Source organism: Leuciscus leuciscus (assembly GCF_965113295.1).
Source record: "Leuciscus leuciscus genome assembly, chromosome: 9".
NCBI classification, from domain to species: domain Eukaryota; kingdom Metazoa; phylum Chordata; class Actinopteri; order Cypriniformes; family Leuciscidae; genus Leuciscus; species Leuciscus leuciscus.
Window position 1 is genome coordinate 31,944,855 of NC_138733.1, and position 24,494 is coordinate 31,969,348.

Consider the following 24,494-nt stretch of genomic DNA (forward strand, 5'->3'; position numbering starts at 1 on the left):
TTCAGCACCATTACTCCAGTCTTCAGTGTCACATGATCCTTCAGAAATCATTTGAATATGCTGATTTGATGCATAATATTTTTGTGGAAAACTTGATCCTTTTTTTTTTTTTTTTTTTTGGATTCTTTGAGCAGAAAGTTCAGAAGAACAGCATTTATTAGAAATAGAAATCGTTTTCAACAATATAGATGTCTTTACTGACAATTTTCAGTTGAATGCATCCTTGCTGCATAAAAATGTAAATTTCGTTAGAAACAAAACATACCCTTTTTATTTGCATTATTCATCAGGCGATCTGTGAACGGCTCATGGGAGTGCTTTTGAGAGAGAGAAAAGTCCTATAGTAAAAAAAAAAAAAAAAAAACCTTTCCCTTAAAAGACTTGATATAACAGTTCACGTCGATAAATACTGAAAGAAAAGTGGTTATGGAAGTATGTATATGGGCTCCGTTTAGTGGAAAAGCGGATGGCAAAAGCCATTCTCCCTCTGGCATTAAATTCTCCCCCATCTGAATCCTCCGAGGCATTTTACCGCCAATAAGTACTTCATTTTTCATTTCCTTGTGGTGTGTGGTGTCCTCCATTCAAACCCTCTTAGGTCTTAAAAATCTCCACCTGTGAAATGCAAAGTGAGACAATTATATGCAGTCGTTACCATGAAACCATTAAAGAAAAGATCAAAGCAAAAAAATGTCTGGGAAAGGAAAGAAATTAAAAGACAAACATCAGAGAAGGGACTTGTAATGGCGTGGAGATTCGAAACGTGTGTGTGTGTGTGTGTGTGTTTATTGAAAGTTACAGAAGTTGTGATTAGTTGACATCCTGATCTTTTGTGTTTAGGTAAAGTGGATTTGCTGGAGGAGGTCACATGTTTCTCTGGCAGTAACAAGGGCAGCAACTCCGAGGTCCAATCGCTGAGCTCCTTTCAGTCTGATTCCTGTGATGATAACGGTAAGACACTGTGTGTGTGTGTTTACTGTTGTTCCTACTCATCATGAAAGGATAAAACAACATGCATCTTTCTTCAGGACTCTTCATACAGTCATCCTCATCATCATTTTGTTAATGGAGTGAATATTTTGAGTCAGATTGGTTGTTAGAGGTGCGTGCGTGCGTGTGTGTGTGTGTGTGTGTGTGCGTGCGTGTGTGTGTGTGTGTGTGTGTGTGTGTGTGTGTGTGTGTGTGTGTTGCTGCTCTCAAGTCGGCCTGAAAACTTCAGAAATCGTAATTACGACCTGATATTCTTTCAAGTTATTTTGGTTATGTCAGTCAATTTCATGTTTCTCACTTTTTGCAAACCTTTTTTTTTTTTTTTTGAAGAGCAAAAGAAATGCGTATACTGTTTGCAATTGATCCTTCATCTGTGTGTTTGCTCATTTATTATTTATCATTTAATACCTTGAACTTTCAATGCGTAATTGGCCCAAACTCAAATCTGCAGCAGAGAATTATGGGAAACGTAGTTTTATCACAGACCTGCTGCCTCATAAATCAGTAAAAGTAGTATTTTTTTTAAAGTAGTATAGTAGATTTATTGCTTCATAATACAAATTCTATAATCAACATTCACTATTATGATGTATTATAGCGTACCAATTCTTTTGTATTTTATTTATCACTACCACTGTGCAAGTAAATGTACGTTTTCAAAAATGAACATAACCGCTTTTTAAAAAAATGCGTTTTCGCTATTGGTAATTTACGTTTTAGAATATAACATTCAAGTATCGTCAAGTTATGTTTGCCACAAAAATACTGGTCAGACTCTTTCATCTGTCTATTTTTCCTGCATGATTCTTTAATTGGCAGCGCAAATAAATCCATAGTTTAATAATCCACTGTTAAATACGACATTGTAGTCTCTAATCCCGTAAATACGATTATTCTGATCTGATTTGAATGCAGCAGGTGTGGATGTGAGTTTGTGTGTTGGTCACATCACCACCATCTCTCCTCAGATTCGCTGGAATGATGCCATGCTTGCCTTTCATTGGTCACAGCTAAATTCATCAGCAGCCAATCAGGGCACAGAAGCTTCTGCAGTGGACCAACAGTGTAACAGATATTGTGGAGTTGATTCTTCAGTTTGATTAGTCTGTGGGTTTGTTTGGGTTCTCCTGTGCGCGCGTGTGCGCGTGTGCGCGTGTGTGCGTGTGCGTGTGTGTGTGTGTGTGTGGGTGTGTGAAAGTTTCTGACTGGTCTTCATTGCTTTCTCTTTCCAAGCTTCCATAGTGACGGTAATTCGGCTGGTCAATGATGCAGTCGACACGATTGAGAATGAAGGTACTCTTTCCCACCGCTGGATTCTGAAGCATCTTCCTTAAAAGCGCTTGAAGACACACGAACAAACCTTTGAACTCAAACAAACACACACTTTCTTTCTTTCTCTCTTTTTTTTTGTTTTGTTGATTACACTCTTACTAGGCACTCTACATGTGCATCATAGACTTTTATTAGGGTTGTCAGTCATATAAATGATTAATGGATTTTATCGCATTGTATGCAGATTAATCGTTTGAAGCTTTCATGATTAAATGCATATCAATATTTGATAGAAATATCCCTCAAGTAAATATAATTCAAAATTAATTTTGCATCCATTTCACATTAATACGTATTTTTAAAGCATTTAATTTTTTTGAATAATCAACAATTAGTTTAAATTGACAGCCGTCATATTATAATGACTACAAACTAACCCAAACCCTGTCCCTTTAAATACAACTTTTTGAACTTTTAGTCTTAATAAAAAATTTATACATTTTAAGGATTTTTATTTCTGAATTGTTCTTTTTTTCAGTTGCTTTCTTCCTAAAATATAGTTAAGTACAATACCAAAAAGTAACATTGCTTTATAAATATTGTAATATTAGTGTGTGTGTGTGTGTGTGTGTGTGTGTGTGTGTGTGTGTGTGTGTGTGTGTGTGTGTGTGTGTGTGTGTGTGTGTGTGTGTGTGTGTGTGTGTGTGTGTGTGTGTGTGTGAATGAGACAGCCTTACTCATGTGGAGAAGCGTCACCTCAGTCAGCAAGATGATACAGCACACACACACACACACACACACACACAGTCTCTGCTCAAATATTTTCTCTGACGAACACAAACCTACAAGCACATCCCCAGATCATACATTACCCTCAATGGAAGAGCGCAAGTCTTGCAAACACACACGTTTGAAGTTGTAAAAAACAAAAAAATATCTTTTCAAGTGTATCTTCAAAGCTAGATATGCTAAAGTAATGTAGGCTGATGAGCTTGTTTGAGCTTGTCCTTTGATTTAGAGGTTGTAAATCTAACAAACTCCTGAATCTTGAAACTAGTTCATGCTGAGACATTTCAAAACTAGTTCATATTTACATATTTTAAAACCATTGCTTCATATTGTCCTAGCAGTCCTTCAGTCCTTCAGCTGTATATTTAAAAGGTCCATGGAGTGATCTTTGATTTCATTGGCTGATACAAAGATCTTTTTAGCATAAGCATTCCCATACATGCTTTAAAGCAGTGTTGTTTTAGTATTATTTATATATTGTTTTATTATTTAGTTGTATTTTGAATTAGGATTTATTTTTATATTTTTATTATGTGCTTTGGTCATTTTTATTAGTTTGTTATTTTTTAATATGTCAGTATAGATTTAATATATATTTCAGTTTTAGTATTTTAGCACTTCAACTTAACTATTTCAGTTATTTCAACTATTCGAAATTTTTAATTAAAGTGTTTCGTCAAAATTTTTTTTAACTGTTTTTGTTTTAGATTTAGTTAACAATAATAACATTGCTTTAAAGTGGACAAAACTACTTAGTGCACCTTTAAAAACAGAACACAATGACTAGCTTATATTTTGTGTCTGTGGTTTCTTTTATATTAGTTAAAGCAATAGTTCACTCAAAAATGAAAAATCTGTCATAATTTACTCACCCTCAAGTTGTTCCAAACCTGTATAAGTTTCTTTCTTCTGTTGAACACAAAAGAAGATATTTTGAAGAATGTCGGTAACCAAACATTTGACCATCGTATTATTTTATTATTTTTTTATACTATGGAAGTCAATGGGGCCCATCAAATGTTTGGTTACTGACATTCTTCAAAATATATTTTGTGTTCAGCAGAAGAAAGAAATTCCTACAGGTTTGAAACTACATGAGGGTGAGTAAATTATGACAGAATTAAAACATTTGGATTGATTTACATATGTTTTAGTTGATGTACACAATCTCTAAAGTGATGTTGTATTTATTTTTAGTCCAAAAGGTTTCCTCCAATCTTGTAGGACAAAGATTTAAATCTAATTTGCAGAATTTAGTTTGTATGGCTCTGAGGCACTGTAACAGATAATGAGTGTATGTGTGCTTGTTTTTCTACTCAGTAATGGACTACAGACTCGCACTTACTTTTCTTGGTCCACATTTAAATTACATTTCAGCCCTAACTTAATCACATTCAATCAAACGCATACTGATGAAGATCAAACATGGGCACTTTAATAAGCTGGGAAGGAATGTGCACATTTTTACAGCACCATTCTCTCTCTGTTTTTAGTCTCCATTGCTGTGTTTTCTCTTACCCTTACAAATATTTACCATGGCAACTATAATTTCTCTTATATAGCCTACTACTGTTACTATTAAATAAACATTTTCATTTCATTGTAACAATAAACTGTATAAGCAGCATTCTTAATCTTCTTATCACTTTTACTAGTGCTCATACTTGGTATTAGTGATTTGAATAAACCCTAACCCTAAATATTTAAATTTGGTCCTTGTTTGTGCTACTTAATGTCCCCCTGTAGTCAATAATTGTATCCCTTAAAACTCACCTTTGATCACCAAAATGATATATTTAAAAGTTTTTTCCTTGAAAAAAAAAAATCTTCATGCCTTAAAATAGCTTGAATGTAACTCTACACCCTTGCCTCATTTAGTATACGCGGTTCTATGAATATGCAAATTAGCCCCACCTCCACTCCCTCACACCAGCTCAGAGATTTACTCGTAGACATATATACACCACATAGACATATAAACAACATTAAAAGCTTGATTTTCACCACAGGATGACTTTAAATCTCATATTTTAGCTTTTCAGGAATAAGCCACCTCCCAGAACACTCTAGTAACTGCATAGTAACAGGCTAAAAAACAACTGCATAGCAACACCCTGGCAACACCTCGAAATCAGTTGTGGTAATGCATATTTTCTTCAGAAAAAGAAATAATCTAGTTTTGTTTTACTTTTGTTTCCCTCTATTATGTTAACCCAGTTATAGTAGAATAAAACTGAAACCATGTTTTATATTTGTATGGTTATCACTAGGGTTGGGTATCTAGAAACGGTTCAAAATTTCCAAGAACTGTGGATTCGAAAAAGACGTGCATTTCGATTCCTCTTATTGATTCCTGTGTGCGCATATTAATGTGATTTTTAAACTGCTCAAGCGCAGGAAAACACGGAAGAGAACTCAATTCAGCTCTCGCACAAACGAAGCGCGCACACAGAAAGCCAAAGCTCATATAGTGTGTGAATATTGAATTTAGTTCTATTTAGCGTCATCTTGTGCTTGAATGGGCAAATACATACAAACTGATGTCAAAATATCCTTGTGAACACAATCGGTTGTCTTAAGTGTACGTAAACGTTAACAGTTGAGAAAGAAAACGCATGTCACGGTATATTGGATCCGTGCAGCTCTTAAAGTGACAGCAGCCTAATAAACCTGCTGCCATCTGTGTCATTTATGGTAATCAAAGATCAAAATAAATCACTCACTTATCCTTACTGAATAACTTTAATAAGGATTCATCTATATTTTATTTATAAAAAGAGTATGCAGTGTAATCGATAAGAATTGGAATCGATAAGCGGATTCAGAATCGCTTAAATTCAAACAAAACCCAAACCCCTTGGTATCACATGCACCAGAATATCACAGACCACACACTTCTACATGCAATGTTGATGCATTTGAATATGGTGTTTGTACATAAACACAGTTCAGGATATAGGATGGGTTTGGTGCTGACCCACAAATCTGTCTTTCTGTCTTTCTGCTTCTTTTCTGCCTACCAGTGTCCGTTATGGATCAAGGTCAAAACTTCAACAGAGGTGATTCACATTCTCTCTTTCCTCCTGCTTTGTTCAGCTAAATCTCCCGGAGTTCTTGCACTCAGACTTTGTTCTCTGTCTATTCCTTCCTCTCTCGCTCTCCCTTTCCGTATTGCTGACAAACTGAGCTATTGCATTCTGGGAAGTGTCACATCATCCAGCAGCGAGATGCTCTTTGTCGATGAGCGCACACACACACACACACACACATCAGAGTACCTGCAGTCCTCCGTCACCCCTTTCCTCTCTTTTTCGTCTGTCTCTTCCCCCGCAGTGCTTCCATTGCTGACTTTGTGTTTTTCTTTTGTTTGATATCGATGTTTTCTGATAGCGAGGATTAGGTCGTGTACAGTGTGTTTGTGTGCGTGTGCGTCCCTGCGCTTCTGTGTTTCATGCATCGCTGCATGCAATCCTCACCTTCATTTATTTTGGTTTGCATTTTTGATGAATGTTTCGCTTGTGTCAACAACACGTCCTCTGAACCTTGACCTCTTGACCCCTGGCTGTGTCTTTGATCACCTTGCAGGCATGTCCACTCACTCTCAAAAATGTTCAGTTTAATGTTCCTGTCCCAAATCCCCCAAAAAACACATCACAAATGGGAATCCCAGACTCATTCGAAAAATGTGCCTGTGCCGACATCTCTGGGCGATATCTAAAAATTTTGAGAAATTGCTAGTAAATTTCGCAAATAATTACAAAGATATGGCAAGTAACATTGAATTAAACTTGAAAATTTGAAGTAGAAAGACTGAAATAGTATTTTCTTGTAAAACGTACTTTCATCTGTTTCATTTACAACTTTTAAACTTTTACAAAAATTACATTGTGGTTTCGAAATCATAACATAGTATTGTGCAAGGAACCCCTTGAAAATAAGTCTTTATTAATCGATAATCCCCTGTAATCATACTTTGTATGAACAGGAATATTTTTTTATTATTTTATTTTTTTACTGCAACTAGTGTTCATTACAGTGAATTGCATGTATAGGTACGTTTTTAGAGTTTTACTAAATTGCAGATAGGCGCACATCTTTCCAATGAGTATAGGTTGCAAATGGGACACCCTACGGTCTCGACAAGTGTATCATTTGGGACAGGACCGAAATTTAACCTGTTAACCTCTCTTCAGAATGGTCGAGCATGCAGCCCAACACGATTCCGAACCTACCGAAGGACCCCGTTAGCTGTTCGTTCACTCGATGTTTACTAACTTCCTGTTTCCTGTTTCTCCAGCGTACCACTGGGACACTTCCGATTGGCTGCCGAATACACGCCTACCTGACATCGAGGAAGTCCCCACCTATGAGACCAGCGAGGTGGGCGTGACTTTAGAATCTGACTATTACCTCGGCGGGTTCGACATCGACAGTGACTACCCGCCTCCTCAGGAGGAGGAGTTTATGTCCCAGGACCAGCTTCCCCCGCCCCTTCCCACCGAGGAATACGACACCTCGCCCTCCAATCAACACGCCTCGAGAGAGAGCACGCTGAGCGGGGACCGCAAGCCCCGCCCACACTTCCACCCCAGCCAATACCTGCCCCCGCATCAGCTGCCGCTCGGCTCCGCGGGGGAGGAGTTTAGCACTTTCACAGGCAGGGACGAGCACCTGTCCGTCAACGCCTCCTCTGCCTCCGACGTTTCCTCAGTGCCCTGTGGGTTCGAAGACTCTGAGACGGGAGGAAGCTTGGACAGTTTGGAGGACGCGCACATGCACCCGCATACACAGCAGACTGAGGTCTGACACGCCACCGGGAACTAAAGACGCAGTTACTGACATTAGCAGGACGTGTTTTCAGACATAAAGGACACCAAACTCTGGCGTCTGTGAGACTAAAGCGAGACGGAGGACCGCCGATGCCACAGACAGACTCTCAGCGCTGCCCTCTGCATGAGCAGCCCACTTATTAAAGCACAGGAAGTGGCGAAAGTGATGTCATGGGTGGAGACCATACGATTAAAGCAACAAGAAACGTAATAGTGAACGGAGACCAATGATCTGTAGATGTGTTTTCAGAAATCGCCCTGGTGCATTTCATTGTTCCGTCCGGTTCCTTATTTGTTTGGTGCTGCCGTTTGTGAGTTTAAAACCTGGATCTGTTCTGAAACCTAGTAAGCTACCTATGTAGACCGCTTTATGCTGGCTTTTAAGATGCCTCGTTTTGTCCTAATTGTTTACAATTTTATTTTATGTAAACAAAACTTACAATTACATACAATAAAGAATAAAAATCAATAGTCACCCTAGTTTAAAAAAATAAATAAAAATGTATTTAAAATACTTTTATTTCATACTAAGTATACTACAAATCCATGAACATATTTACTGACATATCGCTTGAGACTTAACTTATATAAATATTATAATTAAACTTTATTTGGAGTGCTTACAATGCACGTCTTATTATTAAGCCTAAAATGTGATTTAATATCCCTATTAGTAAGGATAGAATGATCTCTGTATAATATCTATGCAAGATATTTAAAGTGAACCTATACTTGCAATAGTTCCACTTTAGCACAATCAAATACACTTAAGTATATCTTTAGTTGAACTTAAGCACTATTTCTGGATAACTAAAGTACATTAAGTACAAATTAGTTGTTCCAATTTAGCAGACTTTAAGTTTATCAGTTTAGTATATCAAAAGTACAGTTGCAGGGTATTTATATTAAGTACATCAATATGTAAATGTATTTGTAGTATACTTTGCATAAAATAAATGTATTTCAAATATATTTTAGTTTGTTTATTTTTCACAAGGGCATACCCAACCTAAAAAATAAATAAAAAACAGTGTACACATTTAAATACAAAACGATGAACGCTTTAAAATTCTAAGGTGGCATTGCACATTTACTTACCAGAATGGATTGCAAAAAAAACAATGAATCCAAGATGGCGGACAAGTCGAGCATGTCGAGTGTCGACTATAAATATACTTATATTTCATTCAATAAAAATAATAATAATTAGAAATGGTTGTATATAATTTTTTTTTTAAATAACTCTTAGGCAATATCTATGTGTGATACAGCTTAGCATCAAACTCTACATCTCTGCTGAAGAAAACCAAGACTTAAACCAACCTACGGGGGTTTTCTGGTCTTAACTGGTTTAAACTAGTTTCACAGTCCTCTCAGCAAGGAGATGTTTAGCTGGTCAGCCAACTGGTTTCCCAAGAGCCCAAACCCCCTATAAACACCCCCAAAAAAGACATCCGTGTAACCAGCTTGGCCAGGCTGTGAGACCAGCCAGCCACCCTAGGCTGGTTTAAGCCATTTCTTTTTGTTTGTTTGTTTGTTTCAGCAAATTAATATTCTGTTTAGTTGCTGTCTTTGTAGATCGTTCCAAATTGCTCACTTATGAGGGACCATTTCAGTTGGGAAGCCACCTTAGAAGGCAGCTCACTATGTTTTGGAACAGAACATGAATTTGAATCCGTTGTCTATAAATGGTCAAAAAGCACATGTTTTCTGTATCTTCCCAAAATTTTTTTTTTATTATTTTTTTTTATGCATTGACTTTTTTGCACTAAACTAATGGACGATACAGTATGTTCAGATTTACAGTGGCCCGGTCTGAAATAATTCTGTCATGCCATATTTAAGTCCCTGGACTGGTAGCAGCGTCGTCTTTCATGTGAAGCATTAATCGGATCCTGAATAGCACTATTTTTCAAGCTGATCATTTCGATGCGTGTGAGTGTTTTAATGGAACGTGGGCGACACTCTTCTGTAAGTTACGTCTCTCCCCCCCCCCCCCACAATTGCATATCAGAAAGCCATAAGCAGAATATCATCACAGTGTCCAATAATGTTTGTGTGTTCACAGGCACTTACAATGCAAGAATGACACATGCCTGTAGTAGCTTGCAGTCCAAACCTCCTCCGGTTCTTTACCGATCCAAAACCAGAGAAAGGAGCGGAATGAGAGAGCGAAAGCAATAACAGCAAGTCAGAAAAGAGGGAAATGCCAAGTCCTGAAACAGAATACTGAATAAAAGATGCAGGGAAAAGAAAATGTATAGAAAGTGAAAATCAATAAAATATAAATCAAAAGGAGAACGAGGGAGAGAGAGGAATGATATTGTGGACCAACTTTGGATTGGAATGGCATTTTACCCCGAAGGGAACATGATTGAGGTGTTTGCCGTGAGCTGATTTGAGAGCGCGCACTGTAATTTTGAATGCCATTGGGCGGATCAATTTTTTTGTAAAAGCTGTAATTTTGACAAATTGTTGTACAGTGTATATAAGTAAGTTGTTCAAATCCAGATTTTGTAGATATTGAACTGCAATCATGGCAGGGTTTGTACATCCTGCGAGCGTTTGGCATGGACGAAAAGGACAAACACGCAAACTCACGTAACTTTGCTGACATTTTTAACAGATGTGATCACACATGCTTTGGCTTGTGTGCATCTTCCTTTTTTTTTCTTTTTTTTTTTGCTCCTTTTTTCACAGTAGAAAACTGCGTTTTACTTTTTCAAAATATCAGTTTTTCTGCTCATCTTTTTTTGTATTGTATTTTTATTTTGTTTCACCAAGTTTATATTATAGAAAAGGGAATTACTTCTGCCACCTTTGTGCAGGGGGGTTTATTTTTATTAATTTGTTTGTTTGATTCGTTTTAATTTCATGTTTGATTCATGTTGTTCTGTTGACTGTGCAAAACAGTATTAAGTGTAAGTGTAAAATGCTTTTCTTCAATCCTGGATTTTTGTTTTGTTTTTGTTGTTTTTTTTATTTTATTTTAATTTTTTATCAATGCTAAAATAAAAAAAAAGAATATTGATCAAACTGAATATCGCTTTTAAGTTTATGGGTGATTTTCTCAAAGACAACATAAAAATCAATGTTAACCCTACATTTACTTTCTTCTTACTAAATGTCTCATTTTATTGTTAATGATCTTTTTGGTTCACTTTCTTAAAAAAAAAAAAACGGTGACACTTTACTTAAAGCATTTATATATACTTTTATAAAATGCATCAAAAAAGTATTTTCAATGCATTAATTATACTTTCTAATTCATCCTATAATAATGTGTATGGTCTCATGAATAATTGTAATCACAGGTAACACTTTACAATAAGGTTCATTAGTTAACATTAGTTAACTACCTTAGTTAACATGAACTAAGAATGAACAATACTTCGACATTTACTAATACATTATTTACATTTGCTAATTGTTAACATTAGTTAATGCACTGTGAACTAACATGAACAAACAATGAACTATGTATTTTTAATAAGTAACATTAACAAAGATGAATAAATACTGTAACAAATGTATTGTTCATTGTTAGTTCATACTTGTTAATACATTAACTAATGTTAACTAATTAACCTTATTGTAAAGTGTTAGCCAGTATACATTATAATATTGCATCTGTAGATTTAAAAATCTTGCTTTTCCCGTTATTGTTTGATTTCATGGAAACAGACACCAGTTATTCTGTCAAGAGATCTCTAATTTATTTATTTTTATAATATAAGACATAGGAGGGAGTGACAATGGACCAAACAAAGGTCTTCATTCCAGCTTCTCATCATCTTATCTCTGTCCTCTGGACAAAGAGCTCGGTCTTTATATGCTACTGCCCCCCCCCAAAAAAACTACATTACCATAGGAACACATACAGTACCAGAGGAACATATGGTTTCCATTAACATGTATGTAAATCCAATCCCGGTGGAAACTATACACTGCATATACTTTCAGTCTAACTCCAGCACACACTCTCTCACATGCAGTCTATAGCTTATCCCAAAGTCTCTCCCACACATGTGTATTCAAGAACAGTATGATTCATAAAATACAATGATTATGAATGTATATAAAAAGTAATAATACAGATACATAATACTACTGATTATGAATATTAATCAAAAGTAATAATAATACTAAAAACAATATTAAATGATGAAAATGTAGTCTTCAGTCCCTCCTCTGGAACTACGACAGTCCGTCACTCCACCAGTGGCCACCGAATGAAGCGATAGTGAGGAGGAGAAATAGACCAAGAAATAAACATAAAGGACAGAAGAATAGAAATAGAAACGAGAACAAAAACAAAACAAAGAACAAATCAACAAAGAACCCCAACCCATCTTATGTTCCCGCATACTCATTTCACGTATATGTGTATGCATTTAAAATAAACCCCAATCATCTAAGAAAAGAAAAACTAATACATCCCATCGTATCGAGAATAACTTACAACCATCTCTAATCAATGTCAATGGACTTGATTCCTGAAATGGAAGCAGAAAAATAAATAATCATCACTCATTTTCCCAATCTTTAAAGTTAATGGATGAACAGTGCTCAATCTCAGGCCATAAGCCAGCATCATTTTGTTCATTCACTAAGCAAGGTTTAACTTGTGACCAATGATACCATCTATCTGTTCCTACACCCTTCCCTTTAAGACAAACACTTGTTTTAGTTGTAAAGAGTATCTCATATGGTCCCTCCCACCTAGGTCCTAATCCTTTCCTAGCAATATGTTTGACCATAACAAAACTGCTTAACTCGGGAATGTGTGGAATGTTGTTTTTCATCCCATTTCATCCCAGACATGTGGAATGTTGTGTTTTTCATCCCATTGCTGTTGAGCTTCTCACACTTTCTTATTATTGTCTTTGGTAGCTTTGTCCAGCATTGTGAGATAGCGTCGTAACTTCTCTTGCAACAAAGAAGAGTCTCCGAGGTAGAACCATTGCTCCTCCAGTCACCAGTCCACGTCTTCCCTTGAGAGGTTTCATCATGGTTTTTCACACTGACTTGTTTAAAGGATGGACCTTGACCTTCTGCTCCACCTCCTTTAGCCCATCAATCTCTTCTTAAGTGGCCACGCTTTCAACGGTTGCTGCAAATCTTCACCCTCTTCTCTGTGTCCATGTTGTATTGAGCTGTCACCACTCCTCTTCGATTTGGCTTCTTTCCTTCTTCCTTGTTTGATCTCATAGCCATCTCTAGACGGCCAGCCCATTGCATAATTTGGTCAAATGTTTCACCTGGATTGACTCCAAGTGATAAGGCTTGTTGGTATTTTTTGCTAAAACCATCCACAAGTGTGTCAGTGAACTGTACATCATCTCAGTCCGGTTGTTTCTTAGCACAGAGAGCCCATCTCTCATAAGCATTCCACTTATGCAGAGCATATTCATCTGGAGATTCATCATCCTTTTGCTTAATCAACGTCACTGATGTGAATGGAATTTTACCGCTTCCCAAGATTTCTTGGATTTCTTTTCGGAATTCATCTAATGTTTGGCAAAGACCCAGGAGTCGTTCCTGGCCGTCAACCCCAAAGTCTACCCATTGGGCTGTTGTTATCGAAGCTGGCAAGCGTTCCCATCGGTCTCTTGGGATTTTAGCTTTCACAATGGTGTGTATGTCTCTTAATGTCATTTGATGTGCTCCAACCAGAGAGTCTAAATCTCGCCCAAACTCTGTGTTTGGATCTTGTCTCTTCAGAGGAGGCAAGGCTGTGAGAATGGCTTGACGTTCTACTGGAGTGAATGGTCTCTCTTCTGTCATCATTTCAGATTGTAAGTCTTCCCTTTTAACAGCAGGTGAAGAAAATTCAGGACCGATCTTGTCAACTGTGATCATGTCGTCATCACCCCAGTCAGATCCATAATTACGAGCTGGTGGACATCGCAGCATGTCTCTGTTTGGCTGGGCTGATTTAGATCTTGTTATTATCGGAGCTGCTTGTGCAGATGCAATATACACTTTGTCAACTGGACCTCCACTTGATCTCAAAGCTTGAGTTTGTGTCAGAGGTTTAGATGAACTTGTATATTGTTCAGGCAAAGTTGGATAGATTGTTTTGTAAGGAGGAGGCGTTATAGTTGTCGCGGATTCCACTTGGTCTTGTGAATATTTCCTTTCAGCTTTCCTTTCATCTGAATCAAATTAATCATCACTGGTTGTATTTTACAACCATGTGATAGACATGATTTTGTTCAACTTGTTAAATGCTTCAATTTGAGGCTTCATTGCTTCAACAAGTGGAACTCGACCACCATTTATATCGCAACAAATTCCACCTTGTTTCACTATCCAATGAGCTGCCAGTATTGGGAATGCTTTTAACTTGAGTCTTTTTGGGACTCGAACCAGCTTAACTGCGCATCCATAGATGCATTGATATCCAGTCCTTTTTTCAAAAATGTATATTGCTTCTTGTTTTTCCTTTCCAGGTACCAAGCAGGCATTGTTCTGCTGTTACAGCCACGTTCTGCCATTTTGCAAAGTATTTGTCACTCTGTGCGCGCAGAACAGCAGGACTATGTATTCTTTCTTGAAGCGAGGAGAACGTATGCGGTTTGGTATTTAATCAGGTCTGTGTGTGTGTTTGTGTGTGTGGTTAGAGTGTAATCAGACTCTCACTTTGAGAGCTTCTGAGGCTCATTATCTTCTCCGCTGCTGTGGCTCTTGGAATGACAGGGTGCTTCGATTTCTTGTCCTCAATCTTTCTTTTTTTTTTTTCTTTGACTTTAAGGGTCTTTTCAGCTGAACTGATGTACATGTTCTTTTGGAGACCAGAGAAATTGACGCCCTTTTAAACGGTGGCTCTCACCTCTTTATGGGCTTCTAATGAGAAAATCTCCCGATTAAACCAGGTGGACATGGAACCGTGCAAAACTTCAGGATTACTGAGCTAGTTTGATGGCACAAGAGGTTTGGTTCTATTCCGAAACCAGCGGCTGAGAGAAAATAGATTTTGTTCTTATTTCTGAGTAGTGAAGTAAACAAGAGTTTGAGAAACTCATGGAAATGTTATAATAGTGATGATTTTTTGTTTTTCCAGTGAAAATATTTAAATGGATATCGCATTTCTGTATAAGAAAATTTGCTCACAAGCAATAGTGATGATCAATTATTAATGATTGAAACTTCTTTTAAAAGAATTGGACAGTCTGAATTATTTGTAAGCAAAAATAACAAATTTTCCTTTGAGTTTTTCACATACAGACGACAACGTTGTCAAAAAGATCCCCCTTCCCACGAGATGAATGTGATTTCAACAAGTAGGTACAAGAAGTTCCTGGATCAACATTCCAATCAACCAATCAGATTTGAGGAACAAGTTTACGGTTGATGTCAAGTTTAGGCTTACAACCTTCTACATCAGTGTTGTACACCTATCATTTCCCTCAGATTTTAGGGCAAAGTTATGTGTAGGGTTAGGTTTAGGGGGATATGGTTAGATATTAAAAATGTCCGTTTTAAGATTAAAACTATGTTGTGTAAACGACATCTAAAAAACTATTAAAAGTAAGGAATGGGCCATTTACACGACACTGTTATCATGGATCCGTGTGAACATTGTTTTGAATAGGTTGTCATCTGTACATGAAAGTAAAAACTAAACGCAAGCTTAAGCACGTCAAAATAAAAACAATTAAAAGTTAAAATATAAAAATTAAATAAAATTCTAAGTATTAATAAATACCATATAAGTAAATAAATAATAATACTAAACAGAGTCGATCCTGACCTCCTTGGGGCCCTAAGCAAAATTCTGTTAAGGGGCCGTCCTACCTGACCCATGAGCCATGTGAACCATTTGCCATTACCACACAGTTACACCTGACACATCAGTGCTCCCACTCCTTTAACTAGTACTAATGAAAATGTAATTCCTGATATCAGAAATAGACACTGTTACTAGAAAAGTACATTTTTAATATCAATATTTTTTTATTTTAAACAGTACAAATTCAATTATTGACATCAAAAATGCATCCTGTGAATGAATAAAAGCTAAAATGGATAGTGCATATTTATGTCATATTTGCATGCAAACATCTGATAAGCATCTCAAGAGACAATTCACGCACATTTTAAATCACGAAAGCCACAAAAACAGCTGCTGAAAGTTGTTCTCGAATCCAACAGGGAAGAATTGCAGATGGGCAAAGTAAAAAAGTTATACGATTGCAAATACAACATGTACATTGTGTTCTTTCCGGGCTGATCCAATCCTTGCATCCATTTGCCTGGAAATATGTTAATATAAACACCTAGAAATGTGGATGTAAGGCCCTTGGGGGGCAACTAGTGATTGTAAAATCACTACCCATGTAAACGTTCATTGTTCTGTTACATGTAATGCATAATTGCTTTTCAAAAAATTTAAATAGCTTCGGTTACACTTTATTTTAAGGTGTCAGAATTACAGTGTAATTATACACTTAAGTACTGAGTAATAATAATTAACTACATGCACTTAGGGTTAGGATTAGGATGAGGGTTTGGTTTAGGGTTAATTGCGTGTAATTATGATTAATGTAGGCTACTACAGTAATTACATGTAACATATGTAACAATGACACTGTAAAATAAAGCTTCTAACTTTTTGTCCTTCTGCTTCAATGTGGCTTATACAATAATATATGCATTTTTCCACCATGTCCACTTTAATCGTTTTTCCTCTCTCGACTGTATTTAAAAATGCAAGGAGTGTAATTGTAGTTCCAGCACTCAACAGAATTATTCATTACCTCTACTGATATATTCATGAGTCTGATCTAATCGCGCACATGAGGACACGTTTGATAATGTGTGTTGAAATGTGTTGTTGTGTGACACTGTCAGAGTGTATCGTGTGTAGGTGGTCTTCTCCATCTAATTTATCTTGATCTCCTCTGCTTTGGTAATTGCTGATGTGTTTTTGTCATTTATGTCACGGGCTGTCAAAGAACTCACTGCAGTTTTGTTGCAGGAGTTTTTGAAGCTTTATGACGCAGCTCATTAAACTCTAAGGCTCAGGTGCAACGAACTTAATAATAATTGCTGTTATGATCACTAATGTTGTTATAATCACTAACTACTAAACGGTTTTTGCAAGTGGCTGCAGATTTCTGGTCTGCTGTCTTAGCTGGGCTCAGTTTAGTCTCAGCCTCAGACGCCCACAGACCGTTGGCTGATGCATATGGCACACAAAATGGGAAACACTGCGGGGGTTTCGAAGTCGTCATCTGATTGGATGAATTCTACAGGATTTCCGGGAGACTTGAATGTAGCGTTCTTTAACGGTCCGCCTGGAAACAAAGCCAAACCCCCTCATGGAAAAGGAAAGCCGTCGTGTTTACAACTGTGACAATGAACGCTTACCAGGATCAGCTAAACATTTGAATTTCAAAAATGTGAAGTGTGTCAAGTTAACGGCATAGACTCTTTAAAATACTTCCAAGTGTTTTACACACTGGTCTGTTATTGTAGGGACACCGACTTTAAATTTCCGTGCCCCTAAACATGACGCTGAACTAAACAAACTATGATTGGTTGTTTAACATGTCAGCCAGATTGAAAGCTGCGATGGAGTCCAGACCTTCTGCCATCATGGACTTTGGTTTTGGACTTTGGTCATTTCAGACTGGTCCATGTTGAGTCCTGCTAAATGTTAAATATGTGGGAAGAACAAATAGGCCTAACTAAACTTGGTTAAAGTATTTATTTGACAAAATTATTTGGCAACAAAAAAAGGTATAAACAAACTAGAGGGAAAAGCATACATTGACTATTATTTATTAATATTTCATTGGTTCTTTCTTGCTTTTGCATGTGTTCATAATATCTATGTTTGACAGCCTGGCAAAATATGTCTTTCTTTAACAAGTTTTAAATAATATTTGAATAAAGGGTGAAGAATCCTGGTGATAATAATAAGATAAAAAATAACCTCATTGGTTTTTGCGGAAGCTCAAACGTGCTGTGTAACACATGAGAATGAACCTCATTGGTTCAAACATGCGGCGTAACAGACGAGAATCAACCTCATTGGTTCAAATGTGCTGTGTAACAGACGAGAATGAACCTCATTGGTTCAAACGTGCTGCGTAACAGACGAGAATGAACCTCATTGGTTCAAATGTGCTGTGTAACAGACGAGAATGAACCTCATTGGTTCAAACGTGCTGCGTAACAGACGAGAATGAACCTCATTGGTTCAAACTTACTGCGTAACACAAGAATGAACCTCATTGGTTCAAACGTGCTGCGTAACACAAGAGAATGAACCTCATTGGTTCAAATATGCTGCATAACACAAGAATGAACCTCATTGGGTCAAACGTGCTGTGTAACACACGAGAATGAACCTCATTGGTTAAAACGTGCTGTGTAACACAGGAGAATGAACCTCATTGGTTCAAACATGCTGCGTAACAGACGAGAATGAACCTCATTGGTTCAAATGTGCTGCGTAACACAAGAATGAACCTCATTGGTTCAAATGTGCTGCGTAACACAAGAATGAACCTCATTGGTTTAAACGTACTGCGTAACACAAGAATGAACCTCATTGGTTCAAACGTGCTGCGTAACACAAGAGAATGAACCTCATTGGTTCAAATGTGCTGCATAACACAAGAATGAACCTCATTGGTTCAAACGTGCTGTGTAACACATGAGAATGAACCTCATTGGTTCAAATGTGCTGCGTAACACAAGAATGAACCTCATTGGTTCAAACGTGCTGCGTAACAGACGAGAATGAACCTCATTGGTTCAAATGTGCTGTGTAACAGACGAGAATGAACCTCATTGGTTCAAACGTGCTGCGTAACAGACGAGAATGAACCTCATTGGTTCAAACTTACTGCGTAACACAAGAATGAACCTCATTGGTTCAAACGTGCTGCGTAACACAAGAGAATGAACCTCATTGGTTCAAATATGCTGCATAACACAAGAATGAACCTCATTGGGTCAAACGTGCTGTGTAACACACGAGAATGAACCTCATTGGTTAAAACGTGCTGTGTAACACAGGAGAATGAACCTCATTGGTTCAAACATGCTGCGTAACAGACGAGAATGAACCTCATTGGTTCAAATGTGCTGCGTAACACAAGAATGAACCTCATTGGTTCAAACGTGCTGCGTAACACGGGAATGAACCTCATTGGTTCAAATGTGCTGCGTAACACAAGAATGAACCTCATTGGTTTAAACGTACTGCGTAACACAAGAATGAACCTCATTGGTTCAAACGTGCTGCGTAACACAAGAGAATGAACCTCATTGGTTCAAATGTGCTGCATAACACAAGAATGAACCTCATTGGTTCAAACGTGCTGTGTAACACATGAGAATGAACCTCATTGGTTCAAATGTGCTGCGTAACACAAGAATGAACCTCATTGGTTCAAACGTGCTGTGTAACACATGAGAATGAACCTCATTGGTTCAAACATGCTGTGTAACACATGAGAATAAACCTCATTAGTTCAAACATGCTGCGTAACACACGAGAATGAACCTCATTGGTTCAAATGTGCTGCGTAACACAAGAATGAACCTCATTGGTTCAAACGTGCTGCGTAACACGGGAATGAACCTCATTGGTTCAAATGTGCTGCGTAACACAAGAATGAACCTCATTGGTTCAAATGTGCTGCGTAACACAAGAATGAACCTCATTGGTTCAAACGTGCTGTGTAACACATGAGAATGAACCTCATTGGTTCAAAAGTGGTGTGTAACACATGAGAATAAACCTCATTAGTTCAAACATGCTGCGTAACACACGAGAATGAACCTCATTGGTTCAAATGTGCTGCGTAACACAAGAATGAACCTCATTGGTTCAAACGTGCTGCGTAACACGGGAATGAACCTCATTGGTTCAAATGTGCTGCGTAACACAAGAATGAACCTCATTGGTTCAAATGTGCTGCGCAACACAAGAATGAACCTCATTGGTTCAAACGTGCTGTGTAACACATGAGAATGAACCTCATTGGTTCAAACATGTTGCGTAACATAATATCTATGTTTGACAGCCTGGGCAAATATGTCTTTCTTTAACAAGTTTTTAATAATATTTGAATAAAGGGTGAAGAATCCTGGTGATAATAATAAGATAAAAATAACCTCATTGGTTTTTGCCGAAACTCAAATGTGCTGCGTAACACGAGAATGAACCTCATTGGTTTAAACGTGCTGCGTAACACAAGAATGAACCTCATTGGTTCTTGCAGAAGCTCAAACGTGCTGCGTAACACACAATGATGAATGTGTGTGTTGACTGTTGATGAATGTTTATATGTGAATAAAAGCCTAAATTAAATCTATTCATCATATAAAGCGATCGTGTCTCTTTATAAATTTAAACCGCTCGATTCATATTGTTTTGGTTTTATGATCTCTTCAAAGTGGTAGTTGCGTAAATCTCTCAGATTTCATAAAAAAATATCTTTGTGTTTCGAAGATAAACGAAAGTCTTAACGGGTTTTGGGACGACATGCGGGTGACATTTCATTTTTTGGTGAACTAACCCTTTAACTCAGTTCACTGGACCAAAATCAGAATATTTCCTTTTAAAAAAACCAATATATAAAACTAAATATATGTGCATGATTGAAATTGACTTTTTGAAAGAAGTATGTGATTATCTCAGAGCGATGTTATTAATCTTTGATTTGATAGCCATGCCCCAGAATTCCTTTGGAGCATAAGGTAGCTGATGAAATTAATCACACACATTGATTTGACCTTGCAAACACCGTGCACGTAGTGTTGTCATTAGGAAGAATGATGGAGATGAAGTGAGAGATGAAGAGATGCAGGTGAGTGCGAGTTTATGTGTGTGACTGCAGATGTGCGTCTGTTTGACTTTGTGCCTGTTTGTTTGTGTGCCTCTATAGATTTAAAAGTTACTTTTGAAGTGTTTGTAGACTGTTTTCATTCTGTCTCTCTCTCTCTTTCTCTCATCTTTTTTAATAGAGTCTTTAAGCTTCTCAGCAAATATTTTTTGGCTTTTGGCAGAAAAACAGAGCGAAATCATACAAAAGAGTGCTGAAGAGGAAGGTGAGAGGGGTATTTAGGAGGAAAACAAAGAGCTGGTGCGTCGTGCGAAGGGCTGTTTTATTATGGAGATGAATCCAGCCCTGAGCTCTGAAACAGGTCAATAGCTGCATTTCCATGGGTGGATGGGCGTCCCAAAGCGTCTTGGTCCTTCCTTTTTAAGGCAGATGACAGGTCAGTTTTAGTATGCACACCTTAGTCTCTTTGTCTTTGTCAAAAGTGCAAGATTTTACTGTAAATCTTCCAGTTTTTCTATCCTACTGTCAGAAAAAGCAGAGGTGTATTATATATATATATATATATATATATATATATATATATATATATATATATATATACATGTATATATATGTTAACTAATGAACCTTATTGCAAAGTGTTACCATATATATATATATATGTGTGTGTGTGTATATATGCATATGTATTTAACAAATAAAACCTTTGATTTTAAGAATGCATTAGTAAATGTTGAAATTAATATTAACTAAGACTAAGTAATGCTATAGAAGTGTATATATATATATATATATACAGTGTATATATATATATAGTTGAGAACATGTGTGTTCCTGTGTGCTGCTTGCTTCCTCTCTTTCTCAAGAATTGAATTGGCACCTGGATGTTTTTTTTCAATGTATCATTATGCGTGCGTGCGTGCGTGTGTGTGTGTGTGTGTGTGTGTGTGTGTGTGTGTGTGTGTGTGTGTGTGTGTGTGTGTGAATGTACAGAAAGCCTTTATGCCTTTATGCTGTCCTGGTTATGTCAAGTTATGTGTGCATGTTCTCTCAATAGCTCTTTGTAAATTGTGAATGAAGCAATAGATCACAGTTGTGTTTACCAAGACAGCGAGTAGAAAGTGCATTACTCTGCCTTTCTCATTCTCTCCCCTGCAAACCACAATTTTCACTCAATCTTTTTTTCTCTCTCTTTTCTTTAAAACTAATATTTGTTTTTGTTCTTTCTCTATACCTTTTCCCTCTCAATCTATCTTATCCACTGGTTAACTAGGCAGGCGGTGTACTAATGCATGAACTGACTTCAGATCAGCTTGGACTGACTGTAGATAAATTACTGTAAATAGAAATAAAAACACTACATCATATGAGGATAAAGACAGACATTTGTCATTTGGACATGATTGAACTGTCCTAAATGTCTCTGCAAAGTTATCTTACATCATTCTTTGGTGAATTCAATTTAGGATACAGGCTAGTACGTACCCTTGTGCAATGGCAGCATCAGAATCAGTGGAGCGTCACAGAGAGATTGATGTAACGTAAAAGATTGATGTAGGATAGTTAAACCTGATAATGGAGACAACATGTCAGCCAGGGAGCAAAGCAAACTGATGACACTTCAGTGATGCGTGAAGACATGATCATGGTGAAGCTTTGAGATCCAGTGACCTCGATAATATTTGGACAATAAAGTCACACTTAAAATGTCTTACTGTTATTATATAAAATACAAAATATCATTATCAGCAGATTATAACAAAAAACTCACTTCACCTGGGTCAGTAGGCTAACTGGTGTCAGTTGCTGCGTCCAAATATGTATTCTTCCATACTATATAAGAGGTGAAAAACTGTATTTCTGCCGATTAGTATGTCCGACTTCATAGTAGCAGAAAGTGGATGACCTACTTCTGGTGAGATTCTGACGTGCACGTTCAATGGACACTTTATACTGTCCCGAATGACAGTGAAGTGACACAACTGACACCTTTGGTCACATGATAGTGACAACATGGCGGATGTAATATGTCTGGTGTACATACTACACACATTCATAAAGAATGCACTTTTTAATGGTCACAACGTTTCAAACCTGATGTAGTGCCTAATATGCGATTTTGGACACAGAGAGCAATTTTTATTGGAGATATGACATCAGTTTTCCTCAAGTGGCGTGATTCTAAACAGCATCTGTTAGGCTATCATTTAAAACTTAGTTCTTGTATATTTCTTTAAAATAAGCAGCTCGTTAATTGATATTTTGATGACATACAGATATATTTAACATGTTGTATAGCGCTTTTCACAATAGGGCCTACACATGGTTTCAAAGCAGTTTTACAGAAAATCATGATGTTAATGCGATATCGTAATATCTTCATGCCTATAGCATTCAGCTGATTAGAGATGGGCGATGATATTGTTTACATCTTGCGGCGATTGTAAACAGCCATGCAGTTGAGATGCTATCCCCCTGCCCTACCTGAGTAGGCTATAGTATGGTGAAAGCTGGACATATATCCAACTTTATAAAGAGATTTGCTTTGCATGGTATGTGGGAAAAGTTGGATATAATAGCTGTGCGATAATATACTTTACATTTGTGTGTATTTAAAGGTCACTGTACAGTAGTGTGTTGTTCTAATATGAGGAAAGGTGACAAGGTTAAACCAATCATTTTACTCATCAACCAGTCTCGCAACTTCTCAAACCCTTAAACTCACCCACACACACGCTGACTCTCGCACAGACACGCATGTGAATTCTTTCACACGTGACACGCCATACAAATGAAACCAAAACAGACAGTGACAAGCACCGCCAGTCTCGAGAGGGTTTCCTTTAGTTTGACATCAAAGAAAGGCAAGGCCCCTCTCTCTATCCCGGAGAAACCAGACACCCGCTTACATAACCCGATTCTCCTATAACGAGCCGCGCGCTCACACAATCAGCCCGTGTACCCACGCACACACCCGACCGAGAAGCAGCCGCCCGCCAGGTTTCCACGCGGTAAACGCCTCCTTTATTCCCAGCGGTGGTGTTGTGGGTGTAAAAATAATAATCATTCAAACACCTCGCATTGGACTGAGGCTGGGCTGTTATCTGTTGTTGTTGAACCGTGTGGATGTGTTGCATCAAAAAAAAAAAAAAAAAAAAACGGGGCTGATTTAGCGCGCGCGGTGGATGGCATCGCTGGCTCGCGGAGATAAAAGCGCGCGCGCGCCAGCAAACAACTCTACATTTCTGTGCCGTGGTATCTGTATTTGTAAACAGGAAAAAATAGATTTGCAATGTACCTTTCTGTAAGTACTGCTCAGCTGACACCCCTCCCCCCCATACAACCCAAAAAGTGCAGACAAAAAGTATTTTATTAAATATTTGTATCACTGTGATAAATTACAAGGCTATAGCCTACTGTCTGCATTAAAATGGAATGAGCTGTCTGTCTTTCTTTCTGTCTGTTTGTCTATCTATCTATCTATCTATCTATCTATCTATCTATCTATCTATCTATCTATCTATCTATCTATCTGTATGTCTGTAGCCTACATTTGTCTGTCATCTATCTATCTATCTATCTATCTATCTATCTATCTATCTATCTATCTATCTATCTATCTATCTATCTATCTATCTATCTATCTATCTGTCTGTCTGTCTGTCTGTCTGTCTGTCTGTCTGTCTGTCTGTCATGGACATGGACAGATTCAAACGTCACAGGGGAACATTTATTTTCATATCCATCATATGGTTTAATTGAGTAATCATGATATGCTGGAACCCTTTTTCCCAAGCTGTGAGGA

General features: G+C 37.4%; 1 protein-coding gene and 1 long non-coding RNA gene across 3 annotated transcripts in view; one reads left to right on the forward strand and one right to left on the reverse strand.

The window, feature by feature from the left end:
• The window catches only part of fat3a (FAT atypical cadherin 3a), a 160,980-nt gene extending 151,664 nt beyond the window's left edge, over nt 1-9,316 (forward strand). The window contains exons 27-30 of one of the 2 annotated variants that reach the window (XM_082180841.1): nt 841-951; nt 2,224-2,283; nt 6,075-6,110; nt 7,349-9,316. In XM_082180841.1, the coding sequence (XP_082036967.1) occupies nt 841-951; nt 2,224-2,283; nt 6,075-6,110; nt 7,349-7,857 (716 nt within the window). In that variant the 3' untranslated portion in view covers nt 7,858-9,316. The remainder of the gene's footprint in view (nt 1-840; nt 952-2,223; nt 2,284-6,074; nt 6,111-7,348) is intronic. The other variant, XM_082180842.1, reaches the window with a different exon arrangement.
• LOC309506943 overlaps nt 1-24,494 on the reverse strand; it is an 87,554-nt gene that overhangs the window by 22,812 nt on the left and 40,248 nt on the right. The gene's annotated exons all lie outside the window — the stretch shown is intronic.